This window comes from Sceloporus occidentalis, unplaced genomic scaffold (genome assembly GCF_023333645.1).
Source record: "Sceloporus occidentalis isolate IW3139 unplaced genomic scaffold, rSceOcc1.0.p SCAF_1, whole genome shotgun sequence".
Taxonomy (NCBI): domain Eukaryota; kingdom Metazoa; phylum Chordata; class Lepidosauria; order Squamata; family Phrynosomatidae; genus Sceloporus; species Sceloporus occidentalis.
Genome location: NW_028316981.1, coordinates 193,458,362 through 193,474,684, shown reverse-complemented (window position 1 = coordinate 193,474,684; position 16,323 = coordinate 193,458,362). Strand labels below are relative to the sequence as shown.

The 16,323-nt window shown below is 39.1% G+C and overlaps 1 protein-coding gene across 7 annotated transcripts in view; it reads left to right on the top strand.

Annotated features, from left to right (window-relative positions):
* The window catches only part of LOC149323164 (RNA exonuclease 1 homolog), a 30,995-nt gene extending 15,771 nt beyond the window's left edge, over positions 1-15,224 (top strand). For 4 of the 7 annotated variants that reach the window (XM_089488108.1, XM_089488100.1, XM_089488121.1 and 1 more), the window contains exons 9-16: positions 470-619; positions 2,884-2,997; positions 4,381-4,454; positions 4,954-5,064; positions 7,619-7,734; positions 9,824-9,962; positions 13,956-14,076; positions 14,499-15,224. In XM_089488108.1, coding sequence (XP_089344234.1) covers positions 470-619; positions 2,884-2,997; positions 4,381-4,454; positions 4,954-5,064; positions 7,619-7,734; positions 9,824-9,962; positions 13,956-14,076; positions 14,499-14,587 — 914 coding nt within the window. In that variant the 3' untranslated portion in view covers positions 14,588-15,224. Of the gene's footprint in view, positions 1-469; positions 620-2,883; positions 3,003-4,380; positions 4,455-4,953; positions 5,065-7,618; positions 7,735-9,823; positions 9,963-13,955; positions 14,077-14,498 lie in introns of those variants that run through there. The other 3 variants (XM_089488116.1, XM_089488128.1, XR_016272478.1) reach the window with 3 other exon arrangements.
* Positions 15,225-16,323: the final 1,099 nt, after the last annotated feature.

Genomic DNA, 16,323 nt, shown 5'->3' with positions numbered 1-16,323 from the left:
TGATAAATGGTGCACAGTGTGTTTTATAGATGTTCTCCAGTTAATTTTATAAGGACTTTGAAATTTAGATATACACCTGTCCCTCCATATTCGCTAGGGTTAGGGGCACAAGGCCCCTGTGAATATGGGAAAACCGCAAATAACAAAAACACCATGTTTTTACCTGAGAGGACACCTCTCTAGGAATCTCTAGGTCCTTCAGTGCAACTTGTAGTTAAAGTTGACCATAGAGTTGCACTGGAGGACCTAGATATTCCTAGAGAGAAAATATTAATCAAATCCGTGAATAACCAAATTCGCAAATATCAAAGCCGCAAATATGGAGGGATGAGTGTGTGTGTGTGTGTATACACACACACTGCCTCTACTGACTCTCTGTGACCTGAATCTGAAAATAATTCTAATAGTAGTATTGTATGATTGAAAACCCTTAAATATTTTTGATAATTGTTTCATTGGGTTGATTAAGATTTTTCAGGAATTGCTCTATATAGAGTTCTGAAAGATTATGTTTTGACTGAGGAAGAATTAAAAGAAAATGGCTTCCCTGAACCCAATCCTGAGAAACCTGGCAGTGCTCTGTTAAAAAGTGGCACTGTAAAACTAGCTATATCTGACAGTGAGTAATGCTGCTATTTATGTATTTGTACCATGATCTATTTCTGAAAATTCTGTTGAAAGTGGTTTGCACATCAAGCTTTTTAAAGCTTACAGTCTAAAACGGGAGTGAGCACCTGGGCTGCAATAGCCCCCCACAAGACCTTGGAGGGCTGCACCATTTTCTTCATCTGCTCCCAAAAAGTCAACTTTTGCCCCCAAATGCCCTCTAGGGAACAGAGAGCATTTTCTCCATGGGTTTAAAAAAACCCACAGGAATTGAGGGTAAGCTACTTCCTGTTCATTTCCTGTTTCAAAAATCAGCCCAGGTGAGCCCAAAACATGGTGGAAAACTCCCCCCCAACAAACGCAGAGGACATTTTGGGGCAAGATTTTTTTTAGGGGGGAGTAAAAACTATGTTTGACCTCTGGGGGCCCAAAGAGCCCAGAAACATGGTGGAAATGCCCTCCACTCACCCTAGAAGGCTTTTGAAGACATTTTGGTATAGATTTTTGACAAACACACACACAGGGGTTCCGGGGGGGGGGGGGGCGTAAAAATGCACTGCACTTTGCCCAGCTCTGGTCTAAAAGGATATGACAAAAAAGGAAAGCAACATGAGGAAGAAAGAGAAATGAGAATTCAGTTTTGTGATCTTTCAGCATAGTGGAAAGGGTGTGGCGGATGACAGTTTAGAGATAGGCTTTTCAGTAGAATTGGCTTCTCATAACTGCTAATAATTTCATAGTGTTGCTCCTTTGATACTAATATTCTGGATTTATTATCTCGTATTACTTAGCTGTTATGTTACCAAACACTTCAGCAATTTAATATAAATTGCTTTCATACCTATATTTCATAGAATCATAGAGTTGGAAGTGACCACAAGGGCCATCCTGTCCAACCCCCTGCCATGCAGGAATGCTCAATTGAAGCATACCCGACAGATGGCCATGGTTTAAAGACTTCTAGGGAGGGAGACTCCATTACACTTCGAGGGAGTTTGTTCCACTGTCGAACAGCCCTTACTGTAAGGACGTTCCTCCTAATGTTGAGGTGGAATCTCTTTTCCTGAAGCTTGCATCCATTGCTCCGGATCCTGTTCTCTAGAGCAGCAGAAAACAAGCTTGCTCCCTCCTCAATATGACATCACTTTATATTTAAATATTTAAACAGGGCTATCATATCACCTCTTAACCTTCTTTTCTCCATGCTAAACATTCCCAGCTCCCTAAGTCGTTCCTCATAGGTCATAGTTTCCAGACCCTTCACTGTTTTAATCAACCTTCTTTGAACGTGCTCTAGTTTCTCAATGTCCTTTTTGAATTGTGGTGCCCAGAACTGGACACAATATTCCAGGTGGGGTCTGACCAGAGCAGAATAGAGTGGCACTATTACTTTCCTTGATCTAGACACTATACTTCTATTGATGCAGCCTAAAATTGCATTGGCTTTTTTAGCTGCCTCATCGTACTGTTGACTCATGGGAGTTTATCACACAGGAGGAATTTCTCTTAATTTTGAATGAAAAGAAAGTGGGGCCAGAACGCATTCACACGAATTCGCTAGTTCAGTGAATTTACGTGAGTGCAAATTGTGTTCGAACTGGCTTCCCATTGCCCAAAAATAGCATGCCATTCTCCAAATTTGTGTGTGGTAGTCTATCACACAATAACATGAAACCCCATGATTGTGCTTGGACTGACTTCCCATTGCCCGAATTTGTGTATGGCAGTCTGTAACGCAATAACGTGAAACCCCATGATTGCGTTCGGATTGCCATTGCATTATACTTCCAATTTCCATTGTCTGATAAACTCCATGTTCAACTTGTGGTCTACTTGGACTTCTAGATCCCTTTCACATGTAGTCTCGTTCAGCCAGATGTTCCCCATCCTATATCTGTGCATTTCATTCCCCCCCCCCCCCCCCCCGTGCAGTACCTTACATTTCTCTGTGTTCAGTTTCATTTTGTTAGCTTTGGCCCAGCTTTCCAGCCTATTCAGATCATCTTGAACTTTGATCCTGTCCTCTGGGGTATTATTTGAATGAATAGAAACACAAATGAATACAAATTAAAATAATTTAGCTGAACTATTGTTTCCAAAGTATTACTGTTTTGACTTGTAATTTTATAATTATAAGAGCTGGAAGTTGTAACAGCATGAGTGGGAATCAGATGCCATTGCAACCTTTTGCAGTTGTCTGTGGTAATTAAAATCATATTTGATTAATTTTGCGGGTCTACATTTTGACTTAACATTGTAATGTTTTATTGATTACAGCATCCAGAAGACTTTGCTGTAGATGTGGAAAAATATATACTGTAACTTTATCAGGAAAGCATGTTAGGAAAGAAGAATGTAACTACCATTCTGGTAAAGTATTAAGACATAAAGGTATGGTAAGTTTAAACTGCTTTTTTCTTCAAACATAGATTAGGTGTACTAGTGAGTTTAAAACTAACAAGAGTAGTGCCTGGGGAAATAGTCATGAAGCTTATCCTTTGGATTCACAGAAAATGAAAAATGGAAAAAACAAAGCAATGTTAAGTCAAAATGTTTTTTTAAAAAAACACAAATTACTTTTGTTTTTCCATGTTAAGCAGTTAGGTAACCTTTAACAAATTTTGGGTTGCTTTGGCCATAATAAACTATAGTTTATTAAGTGGCAATAAATAATAGATATAAATGCCTCTCATTTCCTCAGGTACTGATTCAGTCAGATTGACTGAATTCTGCTGATCTTCACTGCTCTAGCCTTCAGGAAGAAGGGAAATAGAAGATTATCAAACTTTTTTGGTGGGGGGGAATTGGTAGAACAGAATTAGACATTGATGAAGAGGGAATGAACACCATTAGTAAAAGAAAAAATACAGCAAAAGAGCTCTGAGAACAAAGGACTATACTGAATGAAAAAGAAAAACTGGAAAGAGGAGTTAGATGATCCAGTCTTCCCATAAAGATCAAAGCTATGCTATGTTTTCCTAGACGTAATATGCACATGTCAATTCTTCCTGCATACCAATGCAGTATGTACTTTATGTCGTCAAGTATTCTGTCATGTACCAACTGAAATTTCCAGATCATCCTTAGAGACATCCTAAGAGCGTTACTGAATTAAAAACAAACGCAGCAGGCAAATGGAGAGAAGCATGTTTATCTCTCTGTCTCCACATGATGTCGGAAGCATTTTTGTTCTCTTCCAGTCATAAAAATGTGGGAGGGAGAACAAAAGTGCTTCAGTGTGTTGTGGAGACACAAAGATGAACACTTTTCTCTCCATTTGCCTGTTGGGTTTGTTTTTAATGTGGTAAGGTTCTAAGTAGAGCATGTAGTAATGCAGCCTGGAAGTAACCAGACCATAAATCACTGATGCATCGACTATTGCTTGGATTTACACAGCTCTTCACTTCACATTACCATCAGGTTTTTTTTTTAAATAAAAAAAGGATCTTAGATGCTCTATATTGTTTTTATAGCTAACCAATCTTGATTGCAGATGGATGCATTTTTCTATTGAAAAAAAAAAGTTTATTTTGCCCATCATTTGAAGGATACTCTTTTTAAAAAACCTTTAACAGACTTATAGACCAATATATCCAGTATTTATTGCCACTTAATAAACTGAACATGATCCTTGGAATTCAAGCTACTTTTGTTAACCATTTTAAAAAAGTAATACTGCTCATGTGCTGTAAGTTTGCTCAGCTTAGTAGGATAGACTAAAATTTTGGCTATGATGTGAAATTATTACCCACCTTTATTTATTTATTGTAATAGTTCCAGGTGGTTTGGAAACACGCTACAGTTGTTGTGAAGGAGTTGTTGGTTCTCCTGGATGTCAGGTTGCAAAGGTGAGAGTACTATACAATAGTGTTTTAGTGGGAAGGTGACTTGCCCAGGACCACAAACTGAGTAGGAAGCAGAGGTGGGTCTGAACCCCTAAACCAACTACTTCTAATTCATTCAGCATTTGCTGCTGTGATAGTTAACAGACAGTAAACCAGTGACTTCTAATTGGGTTTAAATAGAGAGTAAACTTGCAAAAGATGTTCAGGCCATGGGGAATTTACTTTGCCATTCAACTCAGTAGTGGCTTTAACAGGCCACTGTTTCTTATCTTTGGCCCTCTGTCTTTAACATAGGAAGAATACAACTTGACTGACTTACAAAGTTAGTATTAAATAGCATCATAAGTAATCTTTGTGAGGTGATTTTAACACTTGGTACTGTGGTTATAATTTAATCAACAACCTCAGAGAGGGTGAAATGAAAATAGAATAGTAATTTGAGACTTTATTGAAGATTACTATAATATTTAGTGTAATATAACCTTTTCTTGATTCTTTGTAGCTCCATGTTCATGATGGCAGAAATGAAAACACTGATGGTTTTGTGAAGACTTTCATCAAACCGCCACCTCTAGATGGAAATCATGGTGTATTTGCACTAGATTGTGAAATGGTATGCCAAGAAATGATCTTATATTTAAAACTCCAATTTTAACAAGTTTTATTTACATCTACCCTGTCATAGGCAAATATTATTTAAAAGGACATTTGTTGTTGTGAACTGCTTTCAAGTAAACTTTGATTTATGGCAACCCTATGAATGAGAGACCTCCAGGTCACCCTGTCCTCACAAGTTCTTGCAGACTCAAATTTATGGTTTCATTTATTGAGTCTTTCCATCTGGAATACAGTCTTACTCTTTCCCTACTGCAAAGGGATGCTCATCCTTGTTTTACACTGTAAACCTGATGGGAAGGACTTATCTTTTTAAAGTGTGATGTGTAAAACACTTTCAACAGTATTTTCAGCAAAAGAACATACCGTATTTTCCAGCGTATAAGACGACTGGGCGTATAAGACCCCTTTTCCAGTTAAAATATAGCGTTTGTGATATACTCGCCGTATAAGACTACCCCTCTTCCAACGTACACCAAATAAAAATTAAAAAAACATCAGATTTGATTTCAATATGGTAACTTTAATTCAAATGCTTATGACATGCAGGTACTTAGCAGGAAAACTTGTATACAAAGCCTGCTTGGATTGGTCAGCTCTCCCTGTCTCCAAGACTATCAGAGCAGTAGTACAAACATGGCTCTTTTTTCCATACCCCGGGCATCTCAGACACCTGCAACTTGCTCCGCCCTTCACTTACACCTTCCCAGTGAGGCACCCCCTCACCTCATCATCAGGATCGCGTTAAGTCACTTCTTTCCACGAATCCTGATGAGTGGATTTTCTTCTACTGTACTTGTACAGCGCCACCCTTGCTGGTTTCATACGGTCACCGCATATGGTGGGGATATGGCTGCGGCCGTTTTTGAGCTCCCCCCACCATTTACAACCTCCATGTGGGTTGGTTAAGAGTCCTTGCACATTGTAGACAACGCTCAAATGCGTCACGGATGGATTCTTGGGGACAGATGTGGCTTTAGTTTTTTGCTTATCCCATTTCCCACTCCCCACAGAAAAACAATGCAAAAAGGGAAAGATGCAACAAAGAGGGAGGGGAAAAAGCAATGAAAGAAGGCTTTTTTAAAAAAAAAAATAAGAGGCAAAGTGGACAGAAGGAAGACAGGGGTGGGGGTGGGGGCAATTAAATAAAGCTAAGAGAAAGCAGAGGAGCAAGAGTGTAACCTTTCCTGGGCAAGGCAGGGAATAAAACTGAGAAGGAGCTAGGGATCGAATAGGAAATATTCTTCAAAATTATTCTTTAAAAATCCCTTGCCTCACCTGGATGGCAGCTGGAATTAACCCTTCCTTGAGTGGCTCCTTCTCAGTTGGCTGAGGAAGGCCTGTTCAGTGCTAAACCCTCTCCTTAAAGCAGCCAGAATTGCCACTGGCAGCAACAAAGAAGTAGTGCTCTTCTTACAGTGGGAGACAGAGGCTAAAGCTTTCTTCTCCCAAGAAGTGGAACTATTGCTTCTATGTCATAAACAGAAAAGCAGAGATCCTGGTTGAAGTTGCTCTAAGGAGGGCTTTAGCTCTCCCTCCCTTGTGTGCCTTCTAGTTGCCTGTCAATTTATGATGACCCCATGAATTTCATTGGGTTTTCTCAGGCAAGAAATATTCAGAGGTGGTTTTGTTAGTTCCTTCCTCTGAAATACAGCCCACAGCACCTGATATTCATTGTTGATCTTCCATCCATGTACTAACCAGGACTGACTGCTTAGCTTCAAAGATCAGATGGGATCTCTGGAATAGCTCCCCACCCTAGTGACCCTGAGCAATGTTTATTGGATAGATGAGGTTAAAAATGATCCTGACCCACACCCACTATACTACACTATGTATGTTGCTCCTAGATGACACCAGATCCTATATTATATAGAATATTGATGAATTCTAGTCCTGGTTGCCTTTTTATTCACTGGCCCATGGCAAATGGACACGATGGTGTAATTAATATTTAGATAACAAATCAAGAATACACAAGTGTAAAAAAAATTCTGCAATTTAGAATTATTGAAATTACTAATAATATTCTTGTATGTATTTACAGTAGGTACTAAAACATCCCAGTCTATATAGTATAGTGTACTTATACCATTAACATACAGATGTAAAAATCATGTCATTTTAAAAAAATTATAACATCTGTTACTAAGAGCTTTCTCACATGAGAAAAGAATGCCAAAATGGAGCAGGAAAGTAGCAGCTTTCTCCATGCCTCTCCATATGTTGTTGTAGCACTTATGTTCTACTCCCAAGGGAGATAGTTGTAGAAGCGAGCCTTTTGTCAAACAGATTTTTCCAGACACACTTTTACAATCATATCCATTGGGAAGAGGACATTATTGCAAAGTGCTACAATGGCATATGGAGAGGCACAGAGAAAACCGCAACTCTCCCACTTTTTTCTCATGCAATAATGCTCTAAGGGTATGTTATCTGTAAACACTATTTCAGAATTATAATTGTTCTTATTTCAGAGGCTTGGTCTGAGTATAAAAAAGAACCAAAATTGATGATAGATTATGTTTAACACATTTCTTTTTTCCCCCTAGTGTTACACAACACATGGTCTAGAACTGTCCAGAGTCACAGTAGTTGATCCTACTCTTTATGTCGTATACGACGCATTTGTAAAACCTGATCATGAAATCATAGATTTTAATAATAGGTATGTCTAGTGTTTTAAACATAAAATCTTTGAAAATTACAAAGTTTAAGCTGGGGCATTTATCCAAAGTGTCATACAAAGCTGATGCACTGTTACGCCTTTTTGCTCTTGTATCTCATTTCAGACAGATAGTTATCTGTCAGTATTGTCAGGGAGAAATAACCACTAGTGATCCCAGGATGCCTGTTTGGGTACTTGTAATGTTAACTGCTTAAGCTGTGGGTTCATTATTGCATGACTGAAAATATAAAAAGTTGGTGGAGAAAAATACTTGAGAAAACAAGTTATATTTTAGTTGCATTAAAAATTGTTTAAACATTGTTTAGGCTAAGTGGATAGTAATTTTGGCAATTATATATCTCTGGTATATGCGGACAGCAAGTGTGCCAGCTAGTCCTAGGCACTGCTATATTTGGACTGTGCAGTTGAGTGTATATTTCAGTGTACTGACAAGCATGAAAATAGTTTGAAATACTATCTTGATGTATTTCAAATCTGTTTAAAAATTACAAATTACTTCCTTTATAATTGGCTTGTTAAACTGACAGTTTTTGAAGAAAGCATGGCAATACATATAAAAAAGAAATTAAAAGTATCTCCTCTGAATGCCAAGTATGGGGGGGACTGTTGCCAGCCATTTTGATCTCTGTCCAGGCTGGGCGCCCACTTGGTTTGGCATCAGAAATTAGATCTCATGTTGATCAGGAATTCCAGACCTCACATGACTTTCAGTGTGACCACATCTGAAGTCACGTTCAAGTTTTTGCAAGGATGGTTAAGGCACCCCAAAGTTCAGTGGGCCATTTGTAGGGCTGACAGGTCTTGGATCAGCCATTTTGGATCTGACTTTAGTGCAGCACAATTTTCTTCTTTGTATCTGTGTTACATTCCATATGTATGGCCCCAAGTTCATAGTGGTTGCCCATTTGGGAACTAGGAGGAATTTTTTTCTCAAGTCACTATGGCTCATTTTTTTGGCTTCTTTGGAAAATATTAATCCCAAGATTTTTTCTGCTACGTTTTGAAGATGCTCACAGAATCTGTGATTGCCTCAAGTTGATTTCATCTTTTTTTCACTGTCAGCAGTTATATGAAGATATGGGGGAGAAAATTGACTACCCTAAATTGATGGGAGGCTACACTGTGCAGAGCTGGGAGGATGCATAAGGTGGATGGTGTTACTGTACAGATCTGGGAAACTGCAGACTTGACACATTTCAAGTTGTCCACCTAGGAACAGCAGGAATTGGCCTTTGCCTCTGGCATTATGCTAGACTAGATTAATAGGAATATCAGTTACATTTCTATACTGCTTTATAATATTAAGCACTCTCTAAGCAGTTTACAATGTGTTAGCCAATTGCCCCCAACAAGCTGGGGACTCATTTTACCGACCTACAAAAGAATGGAAGGTCGAATCAACCTGGAGCCCTGCAGGATTGAACTCACAATGTGTTGGCTGCAGTACTACCATTTAACCCACTGTGTCCAGCCCCTGGCATGCTTGGCCTCTGGCAATCAACGTATGGGTTTTCCTTTCATGTGGTAGCATATGTCTTACTGTTGACAACTGTACACAAAGCTGTGGCCTTAGACTTCCATCCAGATTTTTAGTCCTCTTGATGGATTCTTCCAGGCTGTTATACTTTCTTCCAAGGGAAGTTAGGCAGACTCCTTCCTTCTTGTTCTTGTACCAACAGCTGAGGATATTTCATGCAGGTGGGCTTTTAGCAATTAACTGTGTGCTGTGGAAGGTAATTTTAATGAGGGAGGGCTGTACTTTTTATTTCACTGCTTATAAGTAACTATTAACTTATTTGTGTTCTAATATTATAAATTGTTTAATTGTGGTTTTAATATTATAGGGTTGTTTGGTATCTTTTCATTAGTCTTGCTTAAGTGGCAGTACTGGGAAAGAGGCAGGGTGTAAATAAACAAACAAATAGATGCTTAGAACCTAAGTAATCTTAAATGGGATAAGAGAACCTAGAATTTCTAAAGATTCACACTTCCCTATATTCCAAATTTTAATTGTATATCATATTATTTTGCTTGTCTTGGCTTTCTTCTTTCTCCTTACCTTCTTTAGACTTTGTGGAGTGAAAGCTGAAAAAATGAAGACTGCTGTAACATCCATTCGGGATGTGCAAGCAGTATTACTGAACTTGTTCAGCACAGATACTATTTTAATTGGACATAATTTACAGAATGACTTATTTGCTCTTAAGGTAAATTTTGTGGAATAATTTTATCTTTTCAATGGTTTGAAATAGTGTCTTCTGAAACATGGGTTTGCTTGCATTCTTAACATAAAAATTATTCAGAATTAACTTTTTAAGTTAATATGTATTCAGTAAAACTACATAGGGGATTATCACATGGAGCCCTTACTGTGGGGAAAACATTCCTGAAGTGCTTCTGAAGTGTGAAGGTGTGATCGTCTGTTGCGTGTCTAAAATGTCATTGAGTCGTCCCTCTTCTCTCCTGTTGACGAAGCGTTCGCAGAGAAGCCATTTTTTTAATAAGAGAAGATCCTGTAATTTAAAAATGGCTTCTTCGTGAATGCTTCATCAACAGGAGAGAAGCGGGATGTCTCAATGGCGTTTTAGAAGCACGATGGACGATCACATAGTGTCACCTCATCCCGCCTGTAGAGTCAGCCACTAGATTGATCAAAGGAGGCCTGTTCAGCTTTCATTCTGAGCACAAGGAGGATGACTTCATACTCACTCCCACTAGTGTGTGAGCTTGTGGCAATCAGAATTGGACCCCTGTTTCAAATCCTCGCCACAGCCTTGCCTATTGAGCAACGTGGTCATGGAAATGTCATCGTTATGCCCCTTCAGAAGCTTAAATAAGCATCCTTTGTCCATTTTGGTGGTTACCTCTACTGATGGGCTGGGGTTGGTTGGGGGCGGGGTCTAGAAGACATAACTAAGTAGCTGATCTAGGATTCCAGAGATTCTGTTTAAGAGGAATGTAAGATGAGCCCAGCTGGATCAGACAAAACCCTCATCTAGCCTTGCATCCTCTTTTCCACAAGGAACCAGCCATGCGTCCATAGAAAGCCCACAAGTAGCACATGAATGGAAGATATCTCTCTCCTGCTCTTGTTCCCCAAAAACTGGTATCCAAGCAAGAACCACACTGTTCCTAGTCCTGGAGGCAGCATATAGCCATCATGAATAGTAGCATTAATACCCTTATCCATCATAATTCTATCTTTTAAATTATCCTTTAAAGTCATCTAATTTGGTAGCTATGTAATTTGTGGCAGCAAATTTCATCATTTAACTGAGAGTAGTTAATTATAATTTAACAGTATAACTAATTTACTATAATTGTGTGGCAAAGTACCTTTTTATAATTAAGGTGAATTGGTTACTCTTTATATCATTGTTGTATGTTTGCAATTGCTCAAAATGATCTTTCCGTGGCCTTTTACAGCCCAGCCTGCTCTGATTACAAAGAGGGTCAGGATTCATTCTTCCTATTAATTCTTGGTTCCAAGAAATAACTATGGCCCGTTACAAACGGGCCTTTGCAGCGCCCCCGTCATGTGCTGGGGTTGGCCGAGGACCTAGCGTCCATACCGGCCTCACCCCTAGCACGTGACAGGGTCGTAATAATGGTGGCGCCCTATACACACGGGTGCCGCCATTTTGACGTATCGGACGCATAGCGTCTGCACGTCGCTCCCCGTATGTGATGCTGCGAGTGCGCGAGTAGCGCCTTGCGGCGTCCCATCCAGGGCGCAAGAAGAAGCGCCATTTTGGCGCTTCTTCGCTACATCCGGGAACCGTGCGGTTTGGCTGCCGCGGTTCCCGGACACAGCAACTGGCGGTGGTGGCAGAGCACCACTTTTCAGCAGTCTGTAACCCACCTATAAGTACCACATAACTATAAATGCCAAAGCATTACCTCTTAAAGACTGCTCATACATAGATAACAGTCTAGGTAGAATGCCAGCATGGTGTAGTAGATTGAGCATTGGACTGCAGCTCTGGAGACCAGGGTTCAGATTCCTGCTTGAGTATAAAAACCCACTGAGTGATCTTGGGCAAGTCATGCATCCATACAGAGGATGACAGTGTTAAACTGCCTGAAGAAACTTGCCAAGAAAACCCTATGATACATTACCTTAAGGTCACCATAAGTCAAAAATGACTTGAAGGCACAAAACAACAACATTCTAGAAAGTGCAGTCAGAGGGTACTGGAGAACTGAGTCCTTGAGAGCACAATATTTTCTAAGGCAGCGCCATTCAAAGTGGTGTTGCCTAAACCAGTGCCAGTCCATGTGTCATTGGCTGCTGGTCCCTGGTGCATTTCCAGGAAAGACAGAAACAGTTGCAGTTGGTGGACACAAATGCAGTCTCCAACGTTTGGAGATTTTGGAACCATATGTGGCCATTATGTCCTAAAATAGGAAAACTTGGGAAAGAGGTCTTAACTTGGATAAGCTATATAAAATGAGAAAAGGTCCACTTCAGAGGGGCATTACTACTTATTTCTTTATTTGAAAATGAAAATGAGAACTTACCAAATAAAACCCTTACATTATTTTTGCTCTGTACTGCAAGGATAGAGATATTCAAAGTATGGGGAAAATGAGAATCTTTTGATACAGAATCAGTTAAATAGACTATGGGCCATAGGATTATCTAAAAAATTAACATACAAAGTAAGGTTAAACAGAGGAGGAATTTAAAATAATTATTTGAGACTGTATGGATACCATTTATCAGTTACATGTGTCAGAGTAATAGCAGATTTAAACCAGTGTCACATCAAGTGAGATTTTGGATAAATGATTAATGAAAGATATGATTAATATTAATGAAAATAGATAATTAAATAGAAATAATTTTTGAAGTAGGAGGATTGATAGGTGTATGACTGGAGAGGGAAGGGACTGAATAACATTAAAGGAAGCAAGGAGGTTATGACTTACTGTATTATACTGCATGTGTTATAATTTTAATTAATTTTTTTAAAATGGGCATAAATGTAATAGTGATCTCTGGCACATTGGGGAAAAAACTGCCAGTACCCCACATCAGATAGCCCTTGGAACACTGTCCTAGGGGTACTCTGGCAGCTGTAATGGACATGCTGCATGATCCTTTGCATTCTCCTTTTACTGCTGCTGACCAAGACGAGAATAGGAAATAGTAGACATGCTAGAGAGGGAAGTAATAAAAAATAAAAATATTTTTAAAAATATGTTAAATGTATATAAAGTTGGAATAAACAAACAAACAGAATTTGATTGGCACAAGTTCATTTGGTTTAAATTATTTTAATTTGAATGAAAGATGAAGGTTTCAGGAGCATGGCCTTAAAAACCATTTAAATAACTGATTTACTTAATATGTGGGATGGTGCACGTGTGCATATCTCAGGATCTAATCTCCTTCACCAACAATGGATGCAGCTTTGGGGACCAAAAAGGAGGTCTAAGGAAGCTATATCTGAGGAAGTATTGGGTCCCAGAAATATTCCGTTGCACATGGCAGGGGGCGGCGGGGGGATGTGTGCGTGCAAAGCAACATAACATTTCATATTGATGAAAACCAAACTTTGCTTGTCTGCCATGCTGTAGAGGAGTGTATTTTAATATTTACTATCTAGGAAGTGGAACCAGCATAGTATGGTGGTTTGAGCACTATGATTCTGGAGATGAGGGTTTGAATCCCGTGGAAACCCACTGGGTGGCCTTGGGCAAGTCACACACACTCAGCCTCAGAAAACTCAAACTTAGTTGCCATATGTCAGAAATGACGAAGTCACTGAAAAACTTTAGAAGTGTAATTTAAAAAAACCCTGACTCTTAGAAGTTATTAATTTGAGATCTAGTGTTTTGTTCTAACCAAAAGCACAGAAAATTGTCCTAAGGAGGGGAAGGTTCATTAGAAGTACCATGGAGCTTTCCTTGCCACAGTGTATTTTGCATGAGTTTTGCTTCCTGTACATAGCTTTCAGTGCCTTTCATTTACACTGAATGAACGCAGACAACCTCAGGAAAAGAAACACCTGCAAAATCATGTTAATTAAGACCACATAAGAGAGAGGTTGAAAAGGCTCATATAAGATTATGCCAAGGATTGTAAAAGCAATTTTATCAGAATGTTGGTTTATAACACAGAAATATTTTTGGAGACTGTTCAAAATCCAGTTTAAACTGTTAACTGAATTGTCCAAATACATTTTTTCTTGCAGCTGTTTCATAGTAAGATTGTGGATACATCAGTAGTTTTTCCCCATCGGCTAGGCTTGCCTCATAAAAGAGCACTTAGGAATCTTATGGCGGATTATCTCCAGAGAATTATTCAAGATGATGGTAAGTTCATTTTGCAAAAATGAGCAATGTTTTATACAATTTTCAGCTTCCGAAGGGACTCTGTGTAGGCGCAAACCCTGTTGTGTGAGGCACAGAGACAATGAAGAAGAACCTGAGATACTAGCAGAAACCAACAAGGACCTGGAGCAATTACTGAAGAAGTTCTAGGACAGTGGTTCTCAACCTTCCTAATGCTGCGACCCTTTAATACAGTTCCTCATGTTGTGATGACCCCCAACCGATAGGCTCGGTTCTTAAGACCATCGGAAATATGTGTCAAGACAATTTTCAAACTAATATGGGAGCTCCAGAAATGAATACAGCAAACATATAGGTTTACTATTACTATAGTTCCCATTAAATATTTACTCAGTGCATTTTTTTCAAGTTTTTTTTATCTACATGTATCTTGTTCTTTCTAGTTGGTGGTCGTGATTGTAGTGAAGATGCAACTGCCTGTATGGAACTTATGCTTTGGAAAGTAAGAGATGGCGCTAAAGGCCGAAGATAGTGAGATTTATCAACAGTAGCCTTTCTTCCATCGTTGGTTAAAGAGAACTGTTAGTATAAAAATATTAAGACAATTTTCTATCCCTGCTAATTATATTAATGCAAAAAGAGTACTGTACTAAATGTAATATTTGTTGTAGAGAGTGGTTTGGATCAGCTCACCCTTCATTGTACTGGATCTTTTTCCAGTATAATTAGAATTGATTTGAGGGAACTTTTTCACTGTTCAAAATGGTTAATGTTTGAGCGCTTCCTAATGTTGATAGTTTGGAAGGCTGCACTTATTTTCAATATATATCCTGTACAAAAGTTCGCTTATCTTGGTTTTCAACTGTCACACTTTGCAGAAGTAAAAGCTTATAAAACTGAGGTCCAGCTTTCTCATGTATAAAACAAATGGCTGTTTTTTCAATTGGTGACTAACTCTAGGAAGTTTATTTCTAGAAAATTATACAAGCATGCACATACACAGGCTTGTGTAAAAAAAAAGGGGGGGCACAACCTCATGGCAATCATGCTTTAGTGTATTTCTGCTTTGATCTGTGGCCATTAACATCATAAAACAAACTAGTTTTGTAAATTAAATTGGGGATTAAAGGGAGCTGTTAAAATGTGTATTTTTCAATGATTAAAGAAGAATAAAAGTCTGTTACTATAAAAGAAGTAAATACTCATTTCTTTTTCCATTAAATTTCAAATCAAGTCCCTGACTTTGATCCAACTCTAGATGTTTAACAACTTGTGACCCTAAATGAAAATGTACATCTGTTTAGAATAAAGGTGGAGAGAGTATGGGTTATATATGCCCTCTAGGGCCATTTTTGTGGCGCCCATTGCCCCTCAGAGGTCAAAAAATATTTTTGGAGATTTCTATTTTGCATCTCCCATATTGGAATGCCCTAAAATGACATCTAGGGGCACGGAAGGCTCTTCCACCATGGTTGGAGCCCCCCTGAGGCCCCAATGGGTAATGGAAAAAAATATAAAATTACTCTAGGGGGTGTGAGTGGGATTCCACTATATTTTGTGGCAAGAGCCTGCACTAATTTAGGGCGCCCCCCCATTTTTTGGAAGTAACTTCCACTCACTTCCTGTTATTAAAATGGCCTCTTCATGGTCTCAAATCACCCAAAACATGGTTAAAATGGCCCCAAAAGATGTGAGACCAAAAAAAACCCTTTATGTTTTTTGTAGACATGGCTATGAGGAAGGGGATCCAGCCCTCCAAAGTTTCCTGGGGTATTAATATGGCTTCCTACCCTCTCACAGTTGCCCAGCACTGGTTCAAACCATTCACCTAATCAATTCAAGGAGCAAAGATAAGCATAATGGATGATTCTATGAGGATTTAAGCAACCAGGGCACCATTGCTGCTGTTTGTCTTTTGTTTTCTTGTTGGTGTTTCTATTACTTTTATGTATTAGCTATTAGTTTAAACTGCTCTTATGTGCATGGCTCACATTCATCTTCCAGAAACAACTAGAAATATTGTGAAGGCGTTCTTTTGTCTCAAATGAGAGCATCGACACTAGTGGGCTTGATACAGTGAACACAGGTCTTGCTTGTTTTCTTTGCCTCCCTCGTGGCCTGACCTATATATGGCCTGCCCAATCCCATCCAAACCCTTGTGAGACCTACAGCCCCACAAGACTTCAGGCCTGATCTGGCCTATGAATTGCACCCAATCACGCACATGCAGAGACTTTGTCGGCAACTCCAGTGTTAGACTCGCTGTAC